The sequence below is a fragment of the Ochlerotatus camptorhynchus genome, unplaced genomic scaffold (assembly GCF_037179485.1).
Source record: "Ochlerotatus camptorhynchus isolate MF236.1 unplaced genomic scaffold, CSIRO-AGI_Acam_v1.1 ptg000066l, whole genome shotgun sequence".
NCBI classification, from domain to species: domain Eukaryota; kingdom Metazoa; phylum Arthropoda; class Insecta; order Diptera; family Culicidae; genus Ochlerotatus; species Ochlerotatus camptorhynchus.
Window position 1 is genome coordinate 1,516,509 of NW_027040556.1, and position 21,415 is coordinate 1,537,923.

The following is a 21,415-nucleotide window of genomic DNA, read 5'->3' on the forward strand; positions in this document are numbered from 1 at the left end:
GAATTTGACTTGCATCGCGGCGTCGCGACCGTTGGTTGGTTGGTTTCTATTTTTGACCGATCATCGCGGAACGATCAACGGTGCAACAGTGTTGCGACGACGTCGGGCGTTCCAAATTTAGATCTGCACTATTTTGCGCACTACTACCGTTAGTTGGTTCGGTCCGTTCAGCCATTTGGGAGGTTTTGGGACAAGAGACGGAGAGGAGAATAAATAGCTCACCATGAATAGCAAGGTGCACTTGACAGAATGACGACGACGACGATCATCCGAATGTGTTTTTTTTTTTTTTGCAAATGCTAAAATGTTTAGATTTGTGATGTAACTGTTTGTTCGAAGAAATAAAACCAACCACTTCCGTGCTTTCTTCGGATGCAAAACCGGTTCCGCAAGATGCCATGGTGAACAGAAAGCGGAAAGATAAATCCTTGCGATTAGCCTATCTCGCCATCGCCTGCCTCTATGATCTATGGAAGGCAACACCCGGGACTCGTTTTAGTTCTCGAACAATAGCAAAAGCCACCCGGCTAGATCATCGGTCTTGACCTGTTGCGCCGTCCTATCCGGCGGGAGCTTCCCTTATCTGATTGCCACTTAACGGCTGCCGGAGGAGGATCTCGACCAAAATGTAGCACTTTTTACGCGCACAATCGCCGTCGTCGTCGTCGTCGTCGTCCCCAGCTTGCGATAAAAGGAAATTTATCGAAGAATAATGACTTCAATTACACGAATTGTTGGCATGGCTGTGGCTGCAGCGAGCGGCTCTACGGGCCAGGAAAGGAAACGACAAGCACACCGAGATAAATGGCGTGTGCAGGAACGCGCCCGAGAAGCGCGATTTGAATCATTGACAGTCACGTTTTGGTCGTGGTTTTGCGGCAAGTCTCGCTTTTTTTTTTTTGTTCCTTCTGGTTTGTCCTCGCTGTTTCTCTGCTGGCTGGAAAGCCGGGGAAACAAACCGGAGCATGAGGTATGTTGTTAGTTTTTTTTTGTTGCTGTTGTTGTCTTCACGGTCGGTTCCGATGAGCTGCTCCAATAGTTGACTGAATGCTGTGCAAAGCCGTATGGGAACTGGATTTGTCATATTTGGAAATATGGCTGAACTTGGGTTGATCGAAAGTGGAGCACTCGGTGGAGTCATCCAGACTTAAATAGTAGACTAACTTCGGCTACAGGCACTTAGACGGAGGCTTGGCCGAGCACGTCACGGTTCAGTGAAATTAATTAATTCGATTAATGTTCAAAATCCAACTTGGCGAAGAATTATTTACACGAACCATGCCTGAAAAAACGCTCGTTTCGTAAAAATGGGTTTCGTAGATAAAAAATATTTTTCGTAGATTGTACGAAACATCCGTAATGCCTTATTCGTACGATATACGAACCGACTTTCGAACGAACCAGCAAGCTGTTGCTCTACTTGTCTTCTAAGGTCCTATTGCTGTTGTGGTGATGTGTTGAGTTTTGAGTGTTGAAAGGGTTTCTGAGCGGCGTCGGTGGTGTAGTGGTAAGCGTGATTGCCTCTCACTCCAGCAGGCCTGGGTTCAATCCCAGTCGGCGCCGCCGGGATGTTCTGAGGCATAACATCTCTGATCACGCCTTCCTTCGGATGGGAAGTAAAGCCGTTGGTCCCCGGTTCATGAGTTGATTGGTCGATAGGTGGTAGGGTCCAGGTGTGGGAGCTGCCTTCTTGGCGTCGGTAGCATAGGAAAACAAGATCGACGGAAAACAAATCAAAGTAAAAAAAAAAAAGAAAGTGTTTCTGTTTCTGCTGTTGTCGTCCTAGGCAGAGTTGCCAGATTTTTTTTTTTCTGCGAAAAATGTCTGTGTATTTCAGAAATGTCTGTAATTGGGCTGCATTAAGGGGGGGGGGGGGGATTGGGTGGTCCATGAAATATATGCGAAATTCGAAATGTCAGTAAAAGTCATGTTCGAGCAAAAAAGACATGCTTTTAACTAATTGAACCTAATTCCCCAAGTAATCAAAAGTTCTGATAAAAGGCTATTTGTGACTTAAGCAGCTTGGTTGAAGGTCGTATATAGAATTCTAAGCAGCCTCATTTTTAAATCGTTATAAGAAAGTTCCGATAGCGTAGTTGAAGAGCATTCTAAGCAGCTTCTGGCGAAACTTGAACGGAACTTTTAGAAAATAAATTTAAAAAAAGGTTTTTGTCCTCTACACTAATTCTATATTTAGTTCGCACTTTTATAAGAGTTAAGGGGGGAAATGCAAGTATAAAAATTTTTATCGATTTTTTTTATTTTACTTTAAAAATGTTTAAATATCAAATTTATTTTTTTTTTATTTTTACGAGCACGTAGAAGGAGTGATGTATGGCCCCGGTATCGCCGATTAACCGTAAGTTCCAGACATCATGTTATTACACAACCCAAAACTTTAAACGCGTTTTTCTCGAAACGGTGTTTTCCAAATTGGCGGGAAAGATAACTCAAAAAGTTCTCATCCAAATGACTTGAAACATGGCACATCTTAAAGAAAATAGATTTTTACTTTATGTGAACCACTGATATCATGAAAAATTAACAATAAATCATTTTCAGGTCTGCCTAAAGTGAAAAAAAAAACAGTGAAAAATCAACTTTTTTTCAGATATTTTTTTCTAAATTTTTAAATCGTTTTTTTTTAGGGTTTTAGAGGTTCACATAGAACAAAAATCTTTTGTGAATAAGGTCCAATTGATAAAAGTAAGTTTTATCCATTTTTCAGGTCTCTAGAACGCCCACCAATTACCAATCCCCACCGGAGGCGACCTCCTTCCGATGTGACCCCAAAGAACCACAGAGGTCACACACCAATGAAAAAAAATCTCAAATGTAGAGGAAGACTGAAGCAATTTAATGCAAAAAACCCCAAACGTTTGCGTTGTTTCATTTGCTCACAAAAAAAAATCCGAAAATCGTCGAGTTTTTGACTTGTTACTTGTATTTCCCCCCTTAAATGAAATACCGGGTAATCCACTACTGTGCAGACTGCCTGACAGTATGTCTATGGAAACTGAATCAAATGCACCCTTAATATCCAAAAAGACTGAAGCCAATTGCTCCTTGTGCAGATGAAAGCAACGCTAGACAATCGTTTGTTCCTTTACTCTTTCGGATACCAAAAATTGCGTATTTGAAAGCAGGTTGTTTGATTCAACCCAATGGTCAAGTCTTGATAAGATCATTATTTCTAACAATTTCCTCAGGCATGATAACATAGAGATCGGACGGTATTAATTTATAGCTATTACTTTAACCTGTCTCCATGCTGGTGGAACTATATAACTGTATAACTTTTAGCGATATCGGGGAAGTTTTTTTTTGAAGGTCAAATTTAATCATATCGCTTCCCGGAGCAGAGTTATTCCATGAAAGAAGCGCCATTGAAAATTCCAACATTGTGAATGGTTCATCCAGAGAACCGTGACTTCGGGCTGCATGCCGTAAAGTCGGTTGTGCTGGGACAGAGTCGGGACAAACCTTTTTAGCGAAGTCGAATATCCATTGGGATGAGTATTCTTCACTCTCATTGGAAGATCCCAAGTAACAATTTCGGTTTTATAAGGGTTCTGTAGGTAAAGATTTAGACTTGTAGCATGCTTTAAAACCTCCATAAAACTTGCAATTTTACTTGGGATGAGCGGTTTCGCATATAGCGAGCCTCTTTCCATAGCGTTGTCCTCGTGGTTTCTCTAGAAAGTCCCTCGATAAAAGTACGCCAGTAATTTCTTTTCTTTGCTTTCAGTAAGTTTTTAAGCTTTTTTTTCAAGATTTACATAGGGGAAATGGCTCTAATGTTGGCCTATGGATCTAAGATTGGGCCCATCGCTAAAAATCTGCTATTTATCAATTGTATCTAGATGAACGCGTCAATGGGACGGTACTAATGGATATTTTTGATTGCTATTGAAAATTTAGTCGATTGCTGAATTTATGTATGGGCCCAAATTAGGGACACTTAGGCCGACATTACATGCATTACCCCTAGCTCAGATCTTTCATGTCTACGATAATCTTTAAATGCATCGGATTTCTCAAGATACAACTTTGTACATTCGTCATCCCTTCCAGAAATGGCGGGTCTTCTTTTGAAGGATGCACTTGGAACACGTAGTTTCTGAGCTTCTAATGCGCTTTTGTACATCAGTTCGTGGCAGAGGATCGGTAGAGTCAATGCCAAGAGTTACCGCCGATGCAATTTGTTTCCAATCAATATTCCTCGTGAGGTCAAAAGGAACTTGAATTGACAGATATGATTTTTGACGACCACATTTGATTGAAATAATAATTGGGAAATGATCACTACCATGGGGATCATTGAATACCTTCCACAGACAATCTAATGATAGTGAGTTAGAGCACAAATATATAGTAAGACGGCTCTTCCGAGCAGGAGGTTTTGCTATTCGTGTTGCTTCACCATTGATAGTCAAGTTGAAATCGTCGCACAAATCATAGAAAATACCCGCTCTATTGTCATCGTATGATTCGCCCCAGCCAGTACCGTGTGAGTTCATATCGCCCAGTTTTAGAACTGGAGATGGGAGAATAGTAACTGAACTTCAAAGCTGACGGCGGTTTATGGAAGTCCTTGGAGGGACATATATAGAAGCTATGCAAAGATCTTTGTTCTTCACATTTATTTGGCAAGCGACAATTTCAATGCCTGAATTTGTTGGGATTGAGATTTTATAGAAGGGGTAGCACTTTTTCATCCTCAAAAGTACGCCACCATATGAATCGTCTCGGTCCAGGCGGATAATGTTAAAATCGTGGAAGTTTACACACTTAGAAAAATTCATGTAGATTTAGGTGCTCTGAGAGTGGCATATACGAGCGTCAATTTTGACAGAAAATTGAGTCATAACAGACGCGAAATACAGCTCAATCAAAACGTACTTTTCATCGAGCAACGAACTTTTCAGTCTCGGAGTACTATATTACATAACATGTTTGTTTACGTATCATCTTTTCTGTCAAAGATGGATTCCGTCACGTGTAAAATTAGTCATTTCTAAGTGTGTAGTTCATCTTCAGAAGAAAGCCATGTTTCACAGAGTGCAAATATATCACAATTAGAATTGTGAATCAAATATTTGAACGAGTCTAATTTAAGTATTGAACTACAACAGTTCCATTGTAATACAGTGATCATATCTTGATCCTCACTCGACGAATTATCCATCGAAAGATATGAATTCACCAATGAGGGGCCATGATACAGTCAATTGCTTGAAGTAGCTTCCGACTATAGGAACAAGCAGGTCAATAAGCCCTCGAAGTGGTGATTCGTCGGGAAAGCCGAGGGCATTCAAAATATTATCCACAATGTCCTTAAATTTAATCTTTCCTTGCTTAGACGGGAGATTTTTCTTTGAATCCCGAGTAGACATGGCGTTTATTTTTGAAAACCTCTTACGGTTACCTTTATTAGGTAGCGGCGGGGTGGAATAGCTGCAGCAAGGATCAGAAGGAGCAGCAATTACCGATTTGTTCGGCTTTTTCAATAAATCCCCACTACCTGCAGATTTTTGCAAGCTTTTGAGAGTGGGTTTAAGCCTTTTTCCGCCGCACTCCCGGGGAGCTAGTCGGGTTCCTTGTACCGGGGACGTGTACGTCCGGAGACTCACTTTCATCTGCTATGTCCGCGTCTAGTTCATCGGAAGACAAAATCTCAAAAGTATTTTCATTTTGTGCGGCTGATGCCAACGGGGCTTGTTGTCACAAAAAGCAGCTGTGTGTCTCAAGTTTTTGCAGTTTGTACAATTATATACCCTTGGTACAAAAAGGCGCACCGGGAGAAAAAAAAAACATTTCAATTTCTAAAAACTTTGCAAGAATCGATCCAGCGAAAGACACCTGTAATAAGCCTAAAGGGAAATAAGTCTTTACATCGTCTACCGTGGTCGCTGAATACAATATCCTGCAACCCAGAACGTTCACGGTAGATCTACAATTAAACTCTATTTTTAATCTATATAATTTCACTGCAACGGCTTTTAAAACATAATTATAAATAAAACATACATAAAATTGGCTTAGACAGGGGAAAATACATGGAAAAATTAATCAAAACACATCGAGTGAAGAAGGTATCGAGTTAGGGGGAGAGTATTACTTGCAAAATTGAAAGGACGTTGAATTTCATCGAGTTAGGAAAAATATCGAGTAAGGGAGAGTTGACTGTGCTGTGCCCTAGAATATACTGATGGATTTTTGTACCGTCATTTGCCTATCGAGTCTGAATAGACTGAATTGTGAAGAGTGAGAGATTGAATTGAACAATTGTTTTAGAAATCTTGAGCTTGATTTAAATCTAGGGAAAATTTTAACACTCCGTAGTCTTTCTATTATTTTAACATTTGTTTATTGTCTAAGACATGTTTGTGATTCTACATTTTCAAAAAGAAAACGGTATGGCTTAGATCTTATTTTAAGCCTACTAAGCACAACCCGCCCTTTGACTCTATTTTTTGAAGTGGATTTTTTAACCAAATGGAAGGTTTTCACTGCAGATGACTTCTAAATTGATTTATCTTTCCATACGTACCGTGAGATTTGCTAAAGAGAAACAAATTTTTGAGATATTGTTACGGATTCTACGGATTTTAAATTAGGGCTAATGCATTGAAACACGATTCAAACGCCATTGGATTCACTTCGGCTTAAGGACGGGTAAACTTCAACTCCGCACGAAGTGTACCATGTACAAGACGCTGATAAAACCGGTAGTTCTCTACGGGCACGAGACGTGGACGATGCTCGAGGAGGACCTGTAAGCACTGGGAGTTTTCGAACGACACGTGCTTAGGACCATCTTTGCCGGGGTATATGAAAACGGTGTTTGGAGGAGAAGAATGAACCACGAGCTGGCGCAACTCTATGGTGAACCCAGTATCCATAAATTCGTTAAAGCTAAAGGTTACAATGGGCGGGACCCGTTGTAAGAATGCCGGATAATAATCCCGCAAAAATGGTATTTACCTCAAATTCGGCTGGAACAAGACGCAGAGGAGCGCAGCGTGCTAGGTGGTTGGACCAAGTGGAGCAAGATCGAGTTAGTTGGCGCAACATTGTCAAATCCTGAGGGACGTCGGACCAGCAAAAGTAAAGTAAGTAGCGAAGCTAGTCCATGCTGAAGGCGGCTGGGTTCGATTCCCGTCAGGTCTTTTAATTTTTCGGGTTGGAAAATTTCTCGAATTTTTTGGGCATAAAATATGAAAGTGCTTCAAAGAACACTAAGTTGAGGGCAGGCAAATAGCTAATATGGTATAAGCAATAGGCTTGCAATGACATGTAGTAGTCATACAAATGGTATTTTTAAGCAATGTAAACGATTTTTTTTTATTTGGCGCGGATTTGTATCTGAAACCTAGTAAAAATTAGGTTCTAAATTGAATTACTATGCTATTCTAAGAATAATTCCGCAGGAGTTGTGAGGAGCACTTCAAGGAAAATTCCAAGGAAAATCTGTTGAGAATTGTATGGGGATCAGGAGGAGAACAGACGGTTAATTTTAATGAGAAGCCTAAGATAGTTCTTATGAGCATTCAAGAGAATTAAGAACTGAATTTAAGGAAACAGATTCAAGGGAATTCCTAGAAAAATACTATAGGAATCATATTCTGAGATTAAGTAAATAAATGGAGGAAAATTAAAAAAGAAATTCTTAGGAAATTTCCAAGAAAATTCTAAGAGAATGTCAAGGGATATCTGAAGACACTTCCGAAAGGTTTCTGAAGAGAATTTCGAATGATTTCCGGGGTGAGTTTTGACTAGAAAATTAGAAATAGAATAAAATTGAATTGAAAGCTCAAAGAAAACATTTAGAAGAATTTCAAAGGGATAGAATACTCAGGATAATCTGGAAAAAATCTAAGGAGGATTCCGTGGAAATTCTTAGGAGAGTTTCAATGGAATTCCAAAGCGAATTCCAAGGTTATTACAAGCAAAGATTTCTGTTAGTTGTAACAAGCATGCCATGATAATGCTGAGCAGAATTACACGGAAATTCTGAGAATAAGGATAAGAATCGCATGGTTATCATTTGATTTGAAACCGTCAAAAATCAAATCCCGGCATCTTGAATATTTTACTTTAAGGTTTTGTAAATTACATCCGGATTGGAGTAGGGACGAGCTATCCACTTGCAATATTGTTGAGTAATCAAAAAGACGAATAGCTGATTTCAATAATGCAGCAAAAGAGCAAGTCTTTCATTTGGTTAAAATTCTAATTCACAAATTGATGCTGAAAACCTGGACAGAGGAAATTCTTGAGAAAAATGACTGAATGTCCTATGAAAAACTATCTTTCAGAAATCTATAAATTATCTGGTTGTTTCAGACATCGAAAGTATGTTAAGGTCCCGGACACTGACATTCAACATTCACATCAGGATTTGGTAAAAAAAATTGAAACTCTGAGACTTTGAACAGTTTTAAAGATTTTATAATTGCAACAAAAGGTTTAAGATCCCGGTGTAGGTTAAGATTTCGTACTTAATTTTCTTCAAGATAAATCGTCCAGCTTAAACCTTTGTAGTGGTAAAAGGTGGGGGATCATCATCACTACCGAAGGAGCCATCAACTTGTTGAAATATCGTTCTTGCATTTACTCAAAGGCACTCCAATGAGCTCAAAGGATTGATTTTTGTAGGACACAGCTGGATCGACCAGTCTCACCAAGCAACTCGAAGGTTAAATTTTGTCAGACGCAATTAGGTGTAACATTTATTCATTTGGAGGTTAAATTTTGCAACAACTAAGAACGTTCAGCGCCTACGGAAATGGATTTTTAACAACCTTCAGGCTCTCAGTTCAACTCAAGAATGTGCCAACACACAGTGGGAGCCAGAATTTATATTAGATCCAAAATAATCGAAATATCCTTTTATTTGAGGAATTTTTGCTCAACCTGAAAGAATGCAACATCTGTTAGCGTTAGCGTTGTTATGATATACTTCGTACATTGGATACTAGCGACACTCACGTCTCTTCTGAAATTCTCAGCTAGACTACTTTCAGGAATAATGCGGGGAGTAAACATTGATTCCAATCTAAACAAGAGTAACAGAAGCATGACTGTCGCTATTCCCGGCCACGCCCATCTTTACCATAACTAGGGATAGGGAAGGAAATGTTGATGTAGCACTTACTTAACGAGAGGCCACCGACTTAGCGACACCCTCATAAGTGCTACGGAGTTGGAGGGTTGGGTAGGATATTCGGTTAGGATTCACCTCGAGCTGGCGATGCAACCAAAAGTATGTATTGTTTATTTGTTGTTCATTTAATCTCTCGATAGCCGACTATCGAAAGAAAATATTCATTTTGTTTAGTGATCATGAATTTTAAGAGTCATGACGGAGAGCTTGGGATTAAGCCCATGATTTTCTGCTCAGTAAACAGAAACGATCCCTCCAGGGTCATCGAGCATCTCAAAACCATAACGCTTCGCGACAATACAGGACTACGTTTTCGCTTGATATGCAAATAGTTTCCGACGTTAATGTTCCATATCAAATATACAAATGATGGTGGCGATTTATTGTGCTGTGGAAGATCTTGGGGTTAAATCCATGATTTTCTGCTCAGTAAACAAAATCGATCCCTCCAGGGTCATCCAGCATCTCATAATCCACAGCGCTTCGCGTCAAAGTACGATTAAGTTCTCTTTAGGTATGTAGCGAACAATTAAGAAATGCAGAATTCATATGCCTTTTCGACCGGTAATCAATTCAAATCAACCTGAAAGAATGCAACATCCATCCTCAAACTACACCGAGGAATGAAGTTGTTTGAAACTAGCAAAGCCAGTCATACTTATAAATCAGTTTCTGTGATTTTAGAAATATTTCCATGAATTTGAATGAAATTCCCTGACATTCCCTGATTTTCCAGGCCCAAAAGTAAGTTCCCTGATATTCCCTGATGTTCCTGGTTGTTCCAGGTATTCGACACCCAGCGTCAATAAGGTTGACGATTTGTTGTAAATTGTGGCAAATTTTAGGAACGAAGTCTGCAAGTAGTAGTCGAAATACGCCTATCTGTCAAAATATAAGCAATTATAACGGAATTTAAAAGAAATAAACCAACACACCCAAAGCTCTTCATAAAGGGATTCCATTAAGAGGTTCGACAAATTTGAAAGATAAACCAGTTTGTATTAACGACAAACCAACAACACAAATGGGTTCAAATTTTAGTTAAATTTCCATTATATCATCAAATTGCCTCAGCTCCTGTGACCCATCTACATATAAGGCTGGTGTGTTGCTACCGAAAGATTGAGAAACGCTATCCTACCGGCATCAAAGCCCATTCAATCAATACGTAATTTCTACCGCTGTCGCACGCTGTCATCGAATTACTTCCATAAGCCAATCATAATTCAACCCGATTGCGATTGCGATGATGGTTGCTTAATTATGTCCAGCTCTTTGGCGCTGCCGCACCCGGGCAAACCAGTTCGGGGTTGCTCACACCACTCCTCTAATCGCCATCGATAAGGAGTCAAGTGAAAATTATCATAAATATACAAACACCGTGAAGATACGGCAGTGTGTTGAATTCCAGTCAGTCAGAGTAGATGAGTAAAATAAGTAGAATTGTGTCCGACTTACCTGTAATGTGTTGTGCCTCGCTGGGATGGACCGGTCCGGCGCCTGGTGATCTTCGGTGTAGTGCCAGCGCCATCGTGGAGCTGCCCGGGGTGGAGTTCATCGATCCGGTGGACGAGTCGCAGTCGATCAACGATCTCTGCTGAGAATTATGCATCATCTCTTTTAGTTCTGATAATTTGGGTATGTGAATGTTATGTACCGATTCGGCAGGTACTTCGCCATCGTTAAGCGCCCGCTGCTCGTCCTGGGTTTGGGCCCGGCGTAGGGCCGTCTGCAGGGCCATGACCCGCTGCCGTTCGGCGGTGAGACAGCACTTCTCGCAATTGCAGCTGCGAAATTTACAGTAGCGCTTGTGCCCTTTCAGGCCGATCTTCAGGCCGTGGTTGCGGCAGCGGGCACAGTTGGGCGGTGTCCGCGGGTTCAGCGTGTTGCTGCTGGACGCTCCGTTTCCGTCCCCCCTGCATTCATACCCCGATTCGGACATCGTCTCCATCCAGCGATCTTGCGAAACCATCAACCGTACAGGGATAAACCAAGTGTTTTTTTTTTTTTTAATTACTTCCGCTTTAATACTCAATCGCTAGCTATGGACCGAACCGAGAATCGGCGGAAGCAGTCAGTGGATCCGACTACGTTCTATAAATCTTAATGGGAAAATAACAACAATGTTGACCGAGCTACAATCGTCCGGAAGCGCGCGTCAGGGCTTCTCTATCGCCGGTGAAGAACTCACGGAATATCGCACTCTACAGTAGCGCTCGATATTGTCGGGATCAGGTCAGTCAGAGAGACAATGCACCCAACACACTCTTCGGAGACGATGCATTCAGAAAACATTTACTACGGGTATTTCTAGGTCGCTGCAACCGTGGCGGGAAAGTGAACAGCCCTCTTGGAAGCTGCAAGTTTGCAACATTGTTCTCCAGACACGGAGGTGCACGCACGCGATGGATTAGAAGATCCTGTTTGGATTCGATCTGAAAGCAAGAGAGGGAAAAGAAAGATTTCGCATTAACGTTGACGGCCAACAAACCGTGTGCTAATATACATAAATGCAATCAATCAAATTAATCATACGGCAGAAACTGTATAGCTTTGATTGATTTGGTTCAGTGCAGTAAGTGAGGTTGTCAGTGGTGATTTAAATATTCCGACTCTGCTTCGAAGTTGGACGAATGCGGCCGCAAATGTTAAAATGACTCTTCTTGATAGTTTCTCTCGTTCTCTTTGGCAGCTGCTGCCATCCGCTACTTTCGTTCCATCACGACATATCGGCAGACGATGAATTTTAATAAGATGTGTGTGTCATCGAACCATCGGTGCCACCGACTGGAGCGAGAGAGACAAATGACGAATAGTTACTCAGAGAAAAACCGAACAGAAACTTGATCGCTGGAATTTGAAAGAACTGCAAAATGTAAACAGAAGATCGCTTCTGTCGCTGAGGCTTCTAAGACATTGCAGACGGACAAACTTGAACCACATTATTTAGCGAAACGATGGAGCATTGTTGCTATTCCGGCCACACCGTGACCGACTGGAACCGTCCCAATGAATGCAAAGATATTCCAAGGGAACTTCCAACGTAGCCACAGCAGCCATGTGATGGCTGGACGGGCTTAGCGTACCATATGGGTTCGGTTATTTTGTAATCGGCCGAGTCCGGGCTGCAGTATTATTTAGTAGGGTCATTCAGATTTTAAGATTGCGTTTGCCGTTGTTACCAAAAATGTTCATGACACTCACACTGACAAGGGGCTATTCAGCTACATAATCACTGAATAGCCCTTTGTCAGTGTGAGTGTCATGAACAGTTTTTCTGGGGGTTTTTCAACCCCCATAAGATCTTCAACATCTGATCTGTTCATGCTTACGTAAGGCATTTCTGAAACCGCCTTCCGCCCATGTTACAGCTCCGACTGATTCGCACATTCCATCTAAGACAACACAGAGACGTAGACTGAATAGCAGCTCTACCGAAACTCCAAGGTAGCGCTGCGTTTGGGCAAAGGTGAAAACACCATGAAATAGAAGAAGGAAGCACAAAAATCTCTTTTTAGAGGTTGACATCATCGCTATCGATTTCGATATATATTTTTTTTTTCCTTTGATTTGTTTTCCGTCGATCTTGTTTTCCGTGCTGAGCACCAATGCTACCGACGCCAGAGAGGCAGCTCCCACACCTGGACCCTACCTATCGACCCATCAACTCATGAACCGGGGACCAACGGCTTTACTTCCCTTCCGAAGGAAGGCGTGATCAGAGATGTTATGCCTCAGAACATCCCGGCGGCGCCGACTGGGATTGAACCCAGGCCTGCTGGGGTGAGAGGTAATCACGCTTACCACTACACCACCGGCGCCGCTGATTTCGATATTTTCGAGATACTTTCTTGTAGGTATCACATTTCGTTACGGCCACTAGGCCGACCGCTATCAGGCTCAATGGATAATGGTGCCTCCCTTAGCTCAGTCGGAAAAGGCACAGCTACAAAGCAAGACCATGCTTGGGGTCGATTCCCGGTCCGGTCTAGGAGTTTTTCGGGTTAGGAAATTTCTCAGTTGGCGCCAGTGGTGTAGTGGTAAGCGTGACTGCTATTTCACCCCAATGGGTCTGGGTTCAATCCCAGCCGAGGTCGGTGGGATTTTTTGGAGGCATAGAAATCTCTGGTCACGTCTTCCTTCGGAAGGGAAGTGAAGCCGTTGGTCCCGGCCCATGTGTGTTGAATGGGTGCGATATCCAACGCAGGTGTGTGAAAGCTGCCTTCCTGCACATTCGATTGCCGTTGATGGATGGCAATCGATGTCCATCGGTGATTGGCACTAGATTGCGGAACAGAGACCGACGTTAAATAGAGTATTTAAAAGGAAAATTTCTCGACTTCCTTAGGCATAGAGTATATCTAGCGTTCAGAAAATCATAAGGGCCTAACTGCAATGATCGATTCTCTTCATCGATTTTCTCTTCGCATTACTACAGTAGAGTGAACCAATTTTCCGAAATTTGTCCAATACAGCGTAGAAAATGGATTTTATTAGCTAGCAAAAGCAACATCAAATGCACCACTAAATGTTAATCCAGCCGAGTTATTAACAAAAAAAAAATGAAGAGAATTGGTCATTGCAGCTAGGCCCTTGTGATTCTGAACGCTGGATATGATTGTACTTGCCACACAATTATACTAATGCAAAAATGGTACAGGCATCGAAAGCTCTCAATTAATAACTGTGAAAGTGTATCTAGAACACTAATTTGAGAATACGTAAAGAAGAAGAAGAAGAAGAAGAAGTAGGAAGAGAAGGAGGCTAATTAGAGGCATTCCACGAAGGCTCGCGAATCGATCCTATCCAATTTAGCTGAAACTTTTCACAGTTACTTTTTAGAAAAAAAATGTCATTTTATCTTACCAATTATTCATATTGGGTCACGGCTACTTTTCCAACAGGGCCTGTGTAAAAACAGTACTAAGGATAACTCCTATAAATATAAATATTGTCGAAACGGTGTGTTCGATTGATATGGTGTCTTGAGAAAGCTTGTAGATATTAATTTATAAATTCTGTAAAAAATTATACTGTGACAATTTTTGTTTATTTCTATGGAAAAAATTAGATTAGTTATAACAAAAATATATTTCTCTAAAAGCTAATTTTTTTAAAAAATTTAATAAATTTGTAGATAAAATTCTTAAACAAAAACCAAAAATTTTAAACAATGTATATTTTATCAAAAATCGCATCATAATTATGCACAATAATCCTGAAAACATCATATCAATCAAACAAGCCCTTTTTTGCAATGTATTATTATTTTTTCAACAGTGCTAATTCAACCCATTCCATATAGGAAATGATGTCTCGTTTTCAAATTTCAACTTAAATCCGCAAAATATTTATCCTTATCGAGATTTTGAGCCCCAGGCTAGTTGATCCCTCATCCACAAAAAAAAACATGTTTCAGTACTTTTTATTTTATTTGGAAAACATATTGACAGATAATGCATAATTTATTTTTAATTGTAAATGCTCTTCCTTTCTATTTTTATCGAAACCCCTTTTCTATAAACATCGAATATTCTGGCACCATTATCATTACAGTAACCTTTTTTGAATGGTTTGTCATTAACTTCTTTCTGCACAGACATGTAAACTTTAAGACCAGGCATTGCTCGGCTTATATCATCATCTTCAAAAACATGTATGACTGCGTCTTTTGTTTCATCACTTAAGATTTTGCCATACCTTGCGGTTTTCGACGAATGACCTTCCTTTATCAACTTAGCCTCTGTTGCAATATACAGTTGTGTTCAAATTAACAGCAGTGGTTAGTTAAACAAATAAAAAGTGGAATAATTCCAAGTTTATGCATTATTCCGAAATTTATTTCAAAGTCAACATTTACAAGAAGTTTCAATACACTGACACAGGGTTTCATTTTAAAGAATTCAGTTATTTGTTATCAGAATTTTAGTAGATTCAAAATAGTCACTGTTCAAAAAAAATAGCAGTATATCAGTTCAACACTAGGAATCCATAAATACAACGATAATCGGTTATCAACTTCTTTCAACTCACGAATACACTTGAGTAATTTGTAGCATAACCGTTGTTTTTATAATGGCCACGCATCGTTGCTGCATTGAATCCACAAGTGCTTGACATCGAAATACAGGTATTGCGGCCCCCAGGAATCGTGAACTACCGACCACAACTCTTCCACATTTTTCGGCTTGGCTTCAAAAACTGCATAGTTGACATCTCCCCACAGGTTTTCAATTGGATTGAGGTCTGGAGATTGCGCTGGCCACAATCTTCTTCGCTTGAAACCATGTCTTAGTACGTTTATTTGTGTATTTTGGATCGTTGTCCTGCATCTCCTCCTCAGCATAAGGCAGCATTACTTCATCAAGGATTTTGATGTACCCATGTTCAACACCATAGTAGGAAAAGCATCCCCAAACCATAATTTTTGCTCCGCCATGTTTTACTGTCTTCACCGTATACTGTGGTTGGTATTCCGTGCCAGGTGGACGGCTTACATATTGAGTCCACAAAACGTTTCGCCATTGTTCCCTGGACCAGTCGACATGGAGTTGAGCAAACTTCATACGATTTGGACGTTTTGTCAACAGCGGTACCATCCGGGGACTACGGGCATACAGTTTGGCTTCCATCAATCGTCGTCTAATAGTGACAGTCCTAAGGTTCAGATCAAATCTAACTTTTCTGGAGGACGTAGTTGGATCAATCTGTGCACAGTTTTATTATTTTTCTGTCGATTTTGTGGGAAGTACAACGCTTCCGGCCTCTACTTTCAGCCTTGGCTTTCCATTTTAATGCATTGCTTATCATTTTAGCGGAGCATCCCACTGTTTCCTGTATCTCCTTGTAAGATTTACCTTGCTTGATTAACATTTTTATCTCGTTCCACCACTCTTCGCTACAATGCTTTCCACGGCCCATTATGCTATATTAGAAATAAAAGTGACACATTTTCAATGCAATATCATGATTTTGCATACTTATTGACTGATTTAACGTAGAAAAACTTTCATAAAATATGGATGAAAATAAATTTAGCTAGAAACAATCACTACTGCTATTTTTTGACGTAGAACTACGTCTTTGTTGACTATACTGGGGTGCAAATCAAAAAATATGTATGGTGAAATAGTGTTAGGTTTTGAACGCTTGTAACTTTGTCATTTATAAATGAAACTAAATCCAAATACGCCAATGGATAGGATATTACATTACAAATCTGCTGAAATAAATATTTTTTTTTTCAAAAATGTACAAATGATAATTTTATCTCTGTTTTCATGAAATAAACGATTTTCCCTAACCCAGTCATCATAATCGAGTACCATTTGGTTGTACATCGTTCTGCTTGAGCCTGGAAAGATATAAAACAGCGCTGCTGTCATGCCTCTGCTCATTACCGCTTCGGACGGCGTGGCACTTGGTCCTGCAGCAAGCAGGAGTAAGTCAGCGGATTAAGGTGGATCATGGCGTGACCACCTATCACAATGAGGAACTTGGAAAAGTAATACATCCAAAACACCGCCTCAGCACGGAAAACAAATTAAGGAAAAAAAAAGTGAACCATAACCGAAACATTGAAATATTTACTTTAAAAATTTAGGATACAGTATAATAGTCAAACATGCATGACATACATCAATTTTGCGTGGTTCTACGTCATACTGCGGTCGTGTATAGGACACAACCCTTTATTTTTTGAACAGCTTAAAATGGACGTTGCAACAGGTTCAAATCAAACTGTAAACAAAGAGAAATCGTAACGCTACAAGCAGTATCTCATATTAACAGGAGTTGTCACTACTATGCATACAAATGATTGGTTGCTTAAATCAGTAACGCATACATGAATTATGAATGAAGTACTCAAGCATGATATGGTACTGCTGTTTTATTGAACACAACTGTATCTACTAACATTAAATTGATCCATAACTTTTTGTGCAACAACGACTTTACAGAGCCGAGGATTCTTGTTCACTATACAACTCATCTTAAAGCTTATAGTTAAAAGTTGTTCAACAAACACTCATCCATCAGAACGGGAGCCGCTTCCAGTGATTTCATTGTATGGCAGTATCGCCAACGGGGGCAGAGCCCTTCCATTGCAGCAATGGACGCAAAAAGTGGTCAGCACTCACACACTCATTACTAAACGGTTGCTTTCCAAAGTCGACGACGCATCGACCGAAAGAACTGCTGATGAAGAACAATGAAGAGGACCCCACAATGGTTGCTGCCGAGTAAACAGATGACCGCATGTCACACATCCAGAGTGAACACTGGCAACAGCGATAAAATTTATGATATTTCACTTTAAGCAGTGGTTGAATTTCAAATGTTTTGTGTAACTTCGTTGAATTCATTCACTTCATCAGCTTCAGGCTGTAATTTGAAAAGATTATTCCTAATACCTTCTTTGATTTCATGGTGCTTCTTTTAAAAGTAGGGGACGTAGTTGAGCTTTCCCACGTCTATCGGTGCTACCTGGCTTCCTGCAATGTTTCGATGGAATATTTCGAAGTTGACTGGAGGCTTCTGATTTGTACCGGAAGATTCCTGCTTGGAAGTTTATTCCAGATTTTCCTCTTCTGGCTTCCTCCTACAGTTTCTATCGTCATCATCTGGGAAATTTAGCCTGATTTTCTCTGAAAGTATCTTCTGACAGACGCCGAACGATTCATACGATTTTATTTAGAAGCTTCCGACTTCCTCTGGATGCTAATCTCCTGACAGAGTCGGTCAACTTCCTTTGGAAGTATCGTCCAACTTTCTTCAGAAGTTTCCATATCGCGAACATTTGTGCATGAGTACGATCGTCAGATCTGGCCAGAGTTCTGATACTAACAGCAGTAATAGTTGCCCATGCCACCAGAGTGAATGTACTCTGCGTTAAAATGTGTAGCGATGGAACATGAAGCTATTGGTCTGCAGTGGCTTTATAGATGACCGCAATTAAGCTGGATACGAATATTTTCCACGTCGACGGTGCAGAGTTGGTTCAGTGAAAACTACCACTGGCGACCACTGAACCGATAGATAAGGCACAATGTCTGCAGAATTTCTGACAGAATAATGCTTTTAGCAACTCGCTATAGTTGTGAAAGATCTGAAAATTTGGATGATGATGATGATGATGGTCCCACCTCTTACCCCTACAAAGGTTTGAGCTGGACGATTTATCTTTAAGATAATTGAATATGACATTTTAACCAGGTTGGCAAACAAAATCGAAATGGTTTCATTTTTTTTTTTTTTTTTCTTTATTTAAGAGATTTTTAGCCTTAGGCAAGGTTTCAGTTACAGATATAAATTCCCTCTAGAGTTTACAGTTGCTTCACAGAGATATAAATGTGGAAAAGCTCAGGCGTCCACCTCTTAGTTCGCCTTTTTGTCCACCTAAAATATTCATAAGTATTACAAGCAATCAAGAGTTAATGAACAATCAACAAAGCATCCTATTACACTAGCAACTCCGCAATCTGATGCTATCATAATTTTCAGCAATGTCAGGAATGCTCACGAACCCTCAACATGTGCCAGAAAATTTACTACTAACTCAAGGTATTTTCCAGGCTTCAAAATTGCATATTTTTCATCAAATTTTAAATTCAGGCTTCTATATCCGTACTACGCACGCGAGGCTCAAACCTTTGTAGACTACTTTTTTTTTATTAATCTACTATTAAATCAAATATTAAAAATCCATCATCACCATCGTGGCGAACAGAAATAGTTTTTGCAGTGCTACAATAATTATTAAAAAAAAAGTCTTAATGAGTCTAGAAATTTTGAGTATTCAGCAAAGTTGCTTAAAATAACATTTGCTACTACTTTATTGAAGCCGTTAAGTCTCTATCTGAATCAGATAAAAACATATTTTTTTGATCTCACTTTTAGGTAGATTAATCACGAAGAGGAGGAAGTGAATCTAATACATCTCAATATCAAAGAAATAAAATCGAAGGGCAAAAGTCTAAATGAGCAGAGATAATTGATTTGTATAGCTGTATTTTACTGGCAATAAATAAATCGTTTTTCAGGGGACATGGAACTCCATACTTCTTGGCAATTTTCTTGATGATATTGTCAATGTGAGAGTTGAACTTAAGTTTGTCATCAATAATCAGGCCAAGATATTCGATCTCTTGAACGCGATCAATAGTCTCATCATCAATTACAACAGAGACGTTCTTATTTAATCGATTCCGTGAAATTACCATAAATTTAGTTTTACTTGTATTCAATTTGAACTGCTTATACTTCAACCATATACTTAGGGAACGCAAATCTTCATTCATGTGTAAAACGGCATCATCAAAATCCTTAGCCGCACAGTATCACCCGCAAAAAGATTAATGTTGCAAAATCGTAAAACACGTCGCAAGTCATTAATATACATAATAAATAACAGGGGCCCTAATACACTTCCCTGGGGCACTCCAAGTTTATTCCCCACGGGACTGGAAACATAATCATTAAAAACAGTCCGTTGAGTTCTGTCAGACAAATAGCTTTCAAACCATTTAAATGCAGCCCCTAATAAAATTGTTATGGTTATGGTTATTATTATTCGTGTATTGAAACTTTTTATCAGGGGTACCCGTAGTTCCAAAGCGCTTGGTTGATCTCAACAAAAAGGGCCTAGAAATTGTTTCAAAAGCGCGTTTTAGATCCAAAAAAACAGCAACAATCGTATCTTTACATTCCAAGTTATTTTTCCACTTCGCTAATACCAAATTCAACGCGGTTTCACATTAATGACCTTCCCGATATTCCGATTGTTCTGGTATCAACAAACTATTACTATTTAAATACTCCAACAGCTGGCCTTTACCAACAAGTTCTAAGATTTTCTCTAATGTGTGCAACATGTTGATGGGACGAAACTCTTCGGCTTTAATCGTTCCAGCAATTTTTTTTTTCAATAGGGACCACTAAGGATTCTTTCCAAATTTGTGTCACACAAGGTCCAGCAAAATGTGGCCAATGACATGAAAGCAATCTTGAATAACTCTAGCATTAACATTATCTACTCCAGCCGATTTTACTAATGAAACACAAATAACTCTTAGTTCATCGAATGTAATTGGGTGAAAAACTTCAAATCTACAACTGGTTGTCTTATTTCGTCAGCTTCATCGACCAATTCAATGGATTGATTAATCAATGAAACGCTGTCTACAAAATAATCATTAAAATTAGCTGCAATTACTGGTTCTGACTGTTCTAATGTGCCATTAAAAGTTATGGACCACGGTTTGCAATTACTAGGTTCTAATAGAGATTTCATAATTTACCATAACTCTTTGCTGTTGTTTTGATGCTGATCAATCTTCCTTTGAACATATTCACAACGAGTTTTCTTTATCGATTGTGAATACTTATTGTGTACCTATTCCAATGATTGTCATTATTTGAGCTACAAAACTTTTTGAACCATTTGTCCCTTTTCCGTTTAAGACGCAAAAGATCCAAATTGTACCAGGTGTTCGAGTTTTTAAAAGAAACAAACTTTTGCTCAACTAGTTGATTGGTACACGTTATCAAATCGTTAGTAATGGGAAGTTCCCGCTCCGAAAAAAATAAATACGTTATGATTTTTCTAAAAATATTGAAAACAAGGTATCAAAAATCTAAAAAAATCACTTTGAAAAAACATTTTTTATAAGTCATTTTGGCGTAAAGTTGGACTCAAAAAACCACAGAACATCGACTTTTTGGTTTTGCTGAGAGTCCAATATTTTTTCATGATGAGATAGAAAACACATTTTTACATCAAAATTTTCTCAAGAATCTAAGGAAGAAACTGATTTTTTTTTATATTTAATGTTTATTTTCAATATTTTTAGAGAAATAAAAACGCACCGAAGATATTTTATTTTTATTTTCGGGGCGGTAAATTTCTCCTTTAAACTGTAGATTCATCTAAGTTACCGGCCGCGAATGGAAAATCCTCGCTCCTCTCAACAAGATTCGAAACAGCTTGCTTCGAATATTTCCTCCAGCACTTCAATTTTACAAAATTATCGTTATCGTTAACATGGTCTAAGACATTAATCACTAAAGTCTCATGATCGGTTATTTTCAAATCAGTATCCGTAACTGAACAAATGGAATCAAAATTGGAATAAACGTGGTCAATTAATGTTCTACTGTGCCTGGAAATACGCGTATACTCATTTACCGTTTGCTTTAAATTAAAAACTCAGCTAAACGCTTCAAATGATTCGAATTATGGTTATC

General features: G+C 39.5%; 1 protein-coding gene across 9 annotated transcripts in view; it reads right to left on the reverse strand.

Moving 5' to 3' along the window:
- The window catches only part of dsx (doublesex), a 499,608-nt gene that overhangs the window by 409,927 nt on the left and 68,266 nt on the right, over window positions 1–21,415 (reverse strand). For 5 of the 9 annotated variants that reach the window (XM_065216665.1, XM_065216666.1, XM_065216664.1 and 2 more), the window contains exon 2: window positions 10,628–11,604. In XM_065216665.1, the coding sequence (XP_065072737.1) occupies window positions 10,628–11,141 (514 nt within the window). In that variant the 5' untranslated portion in view covers window positions 11,142–11,604. The remainder of the gene's footprint in view (window positions 1–10,627; window positions 11,605–21,415) is intronic. The other 4 variants (XM_065216671.1, XM_065216667.1, XM_065216672.1 and 1 more) reach the window with 4 other exon arrangements.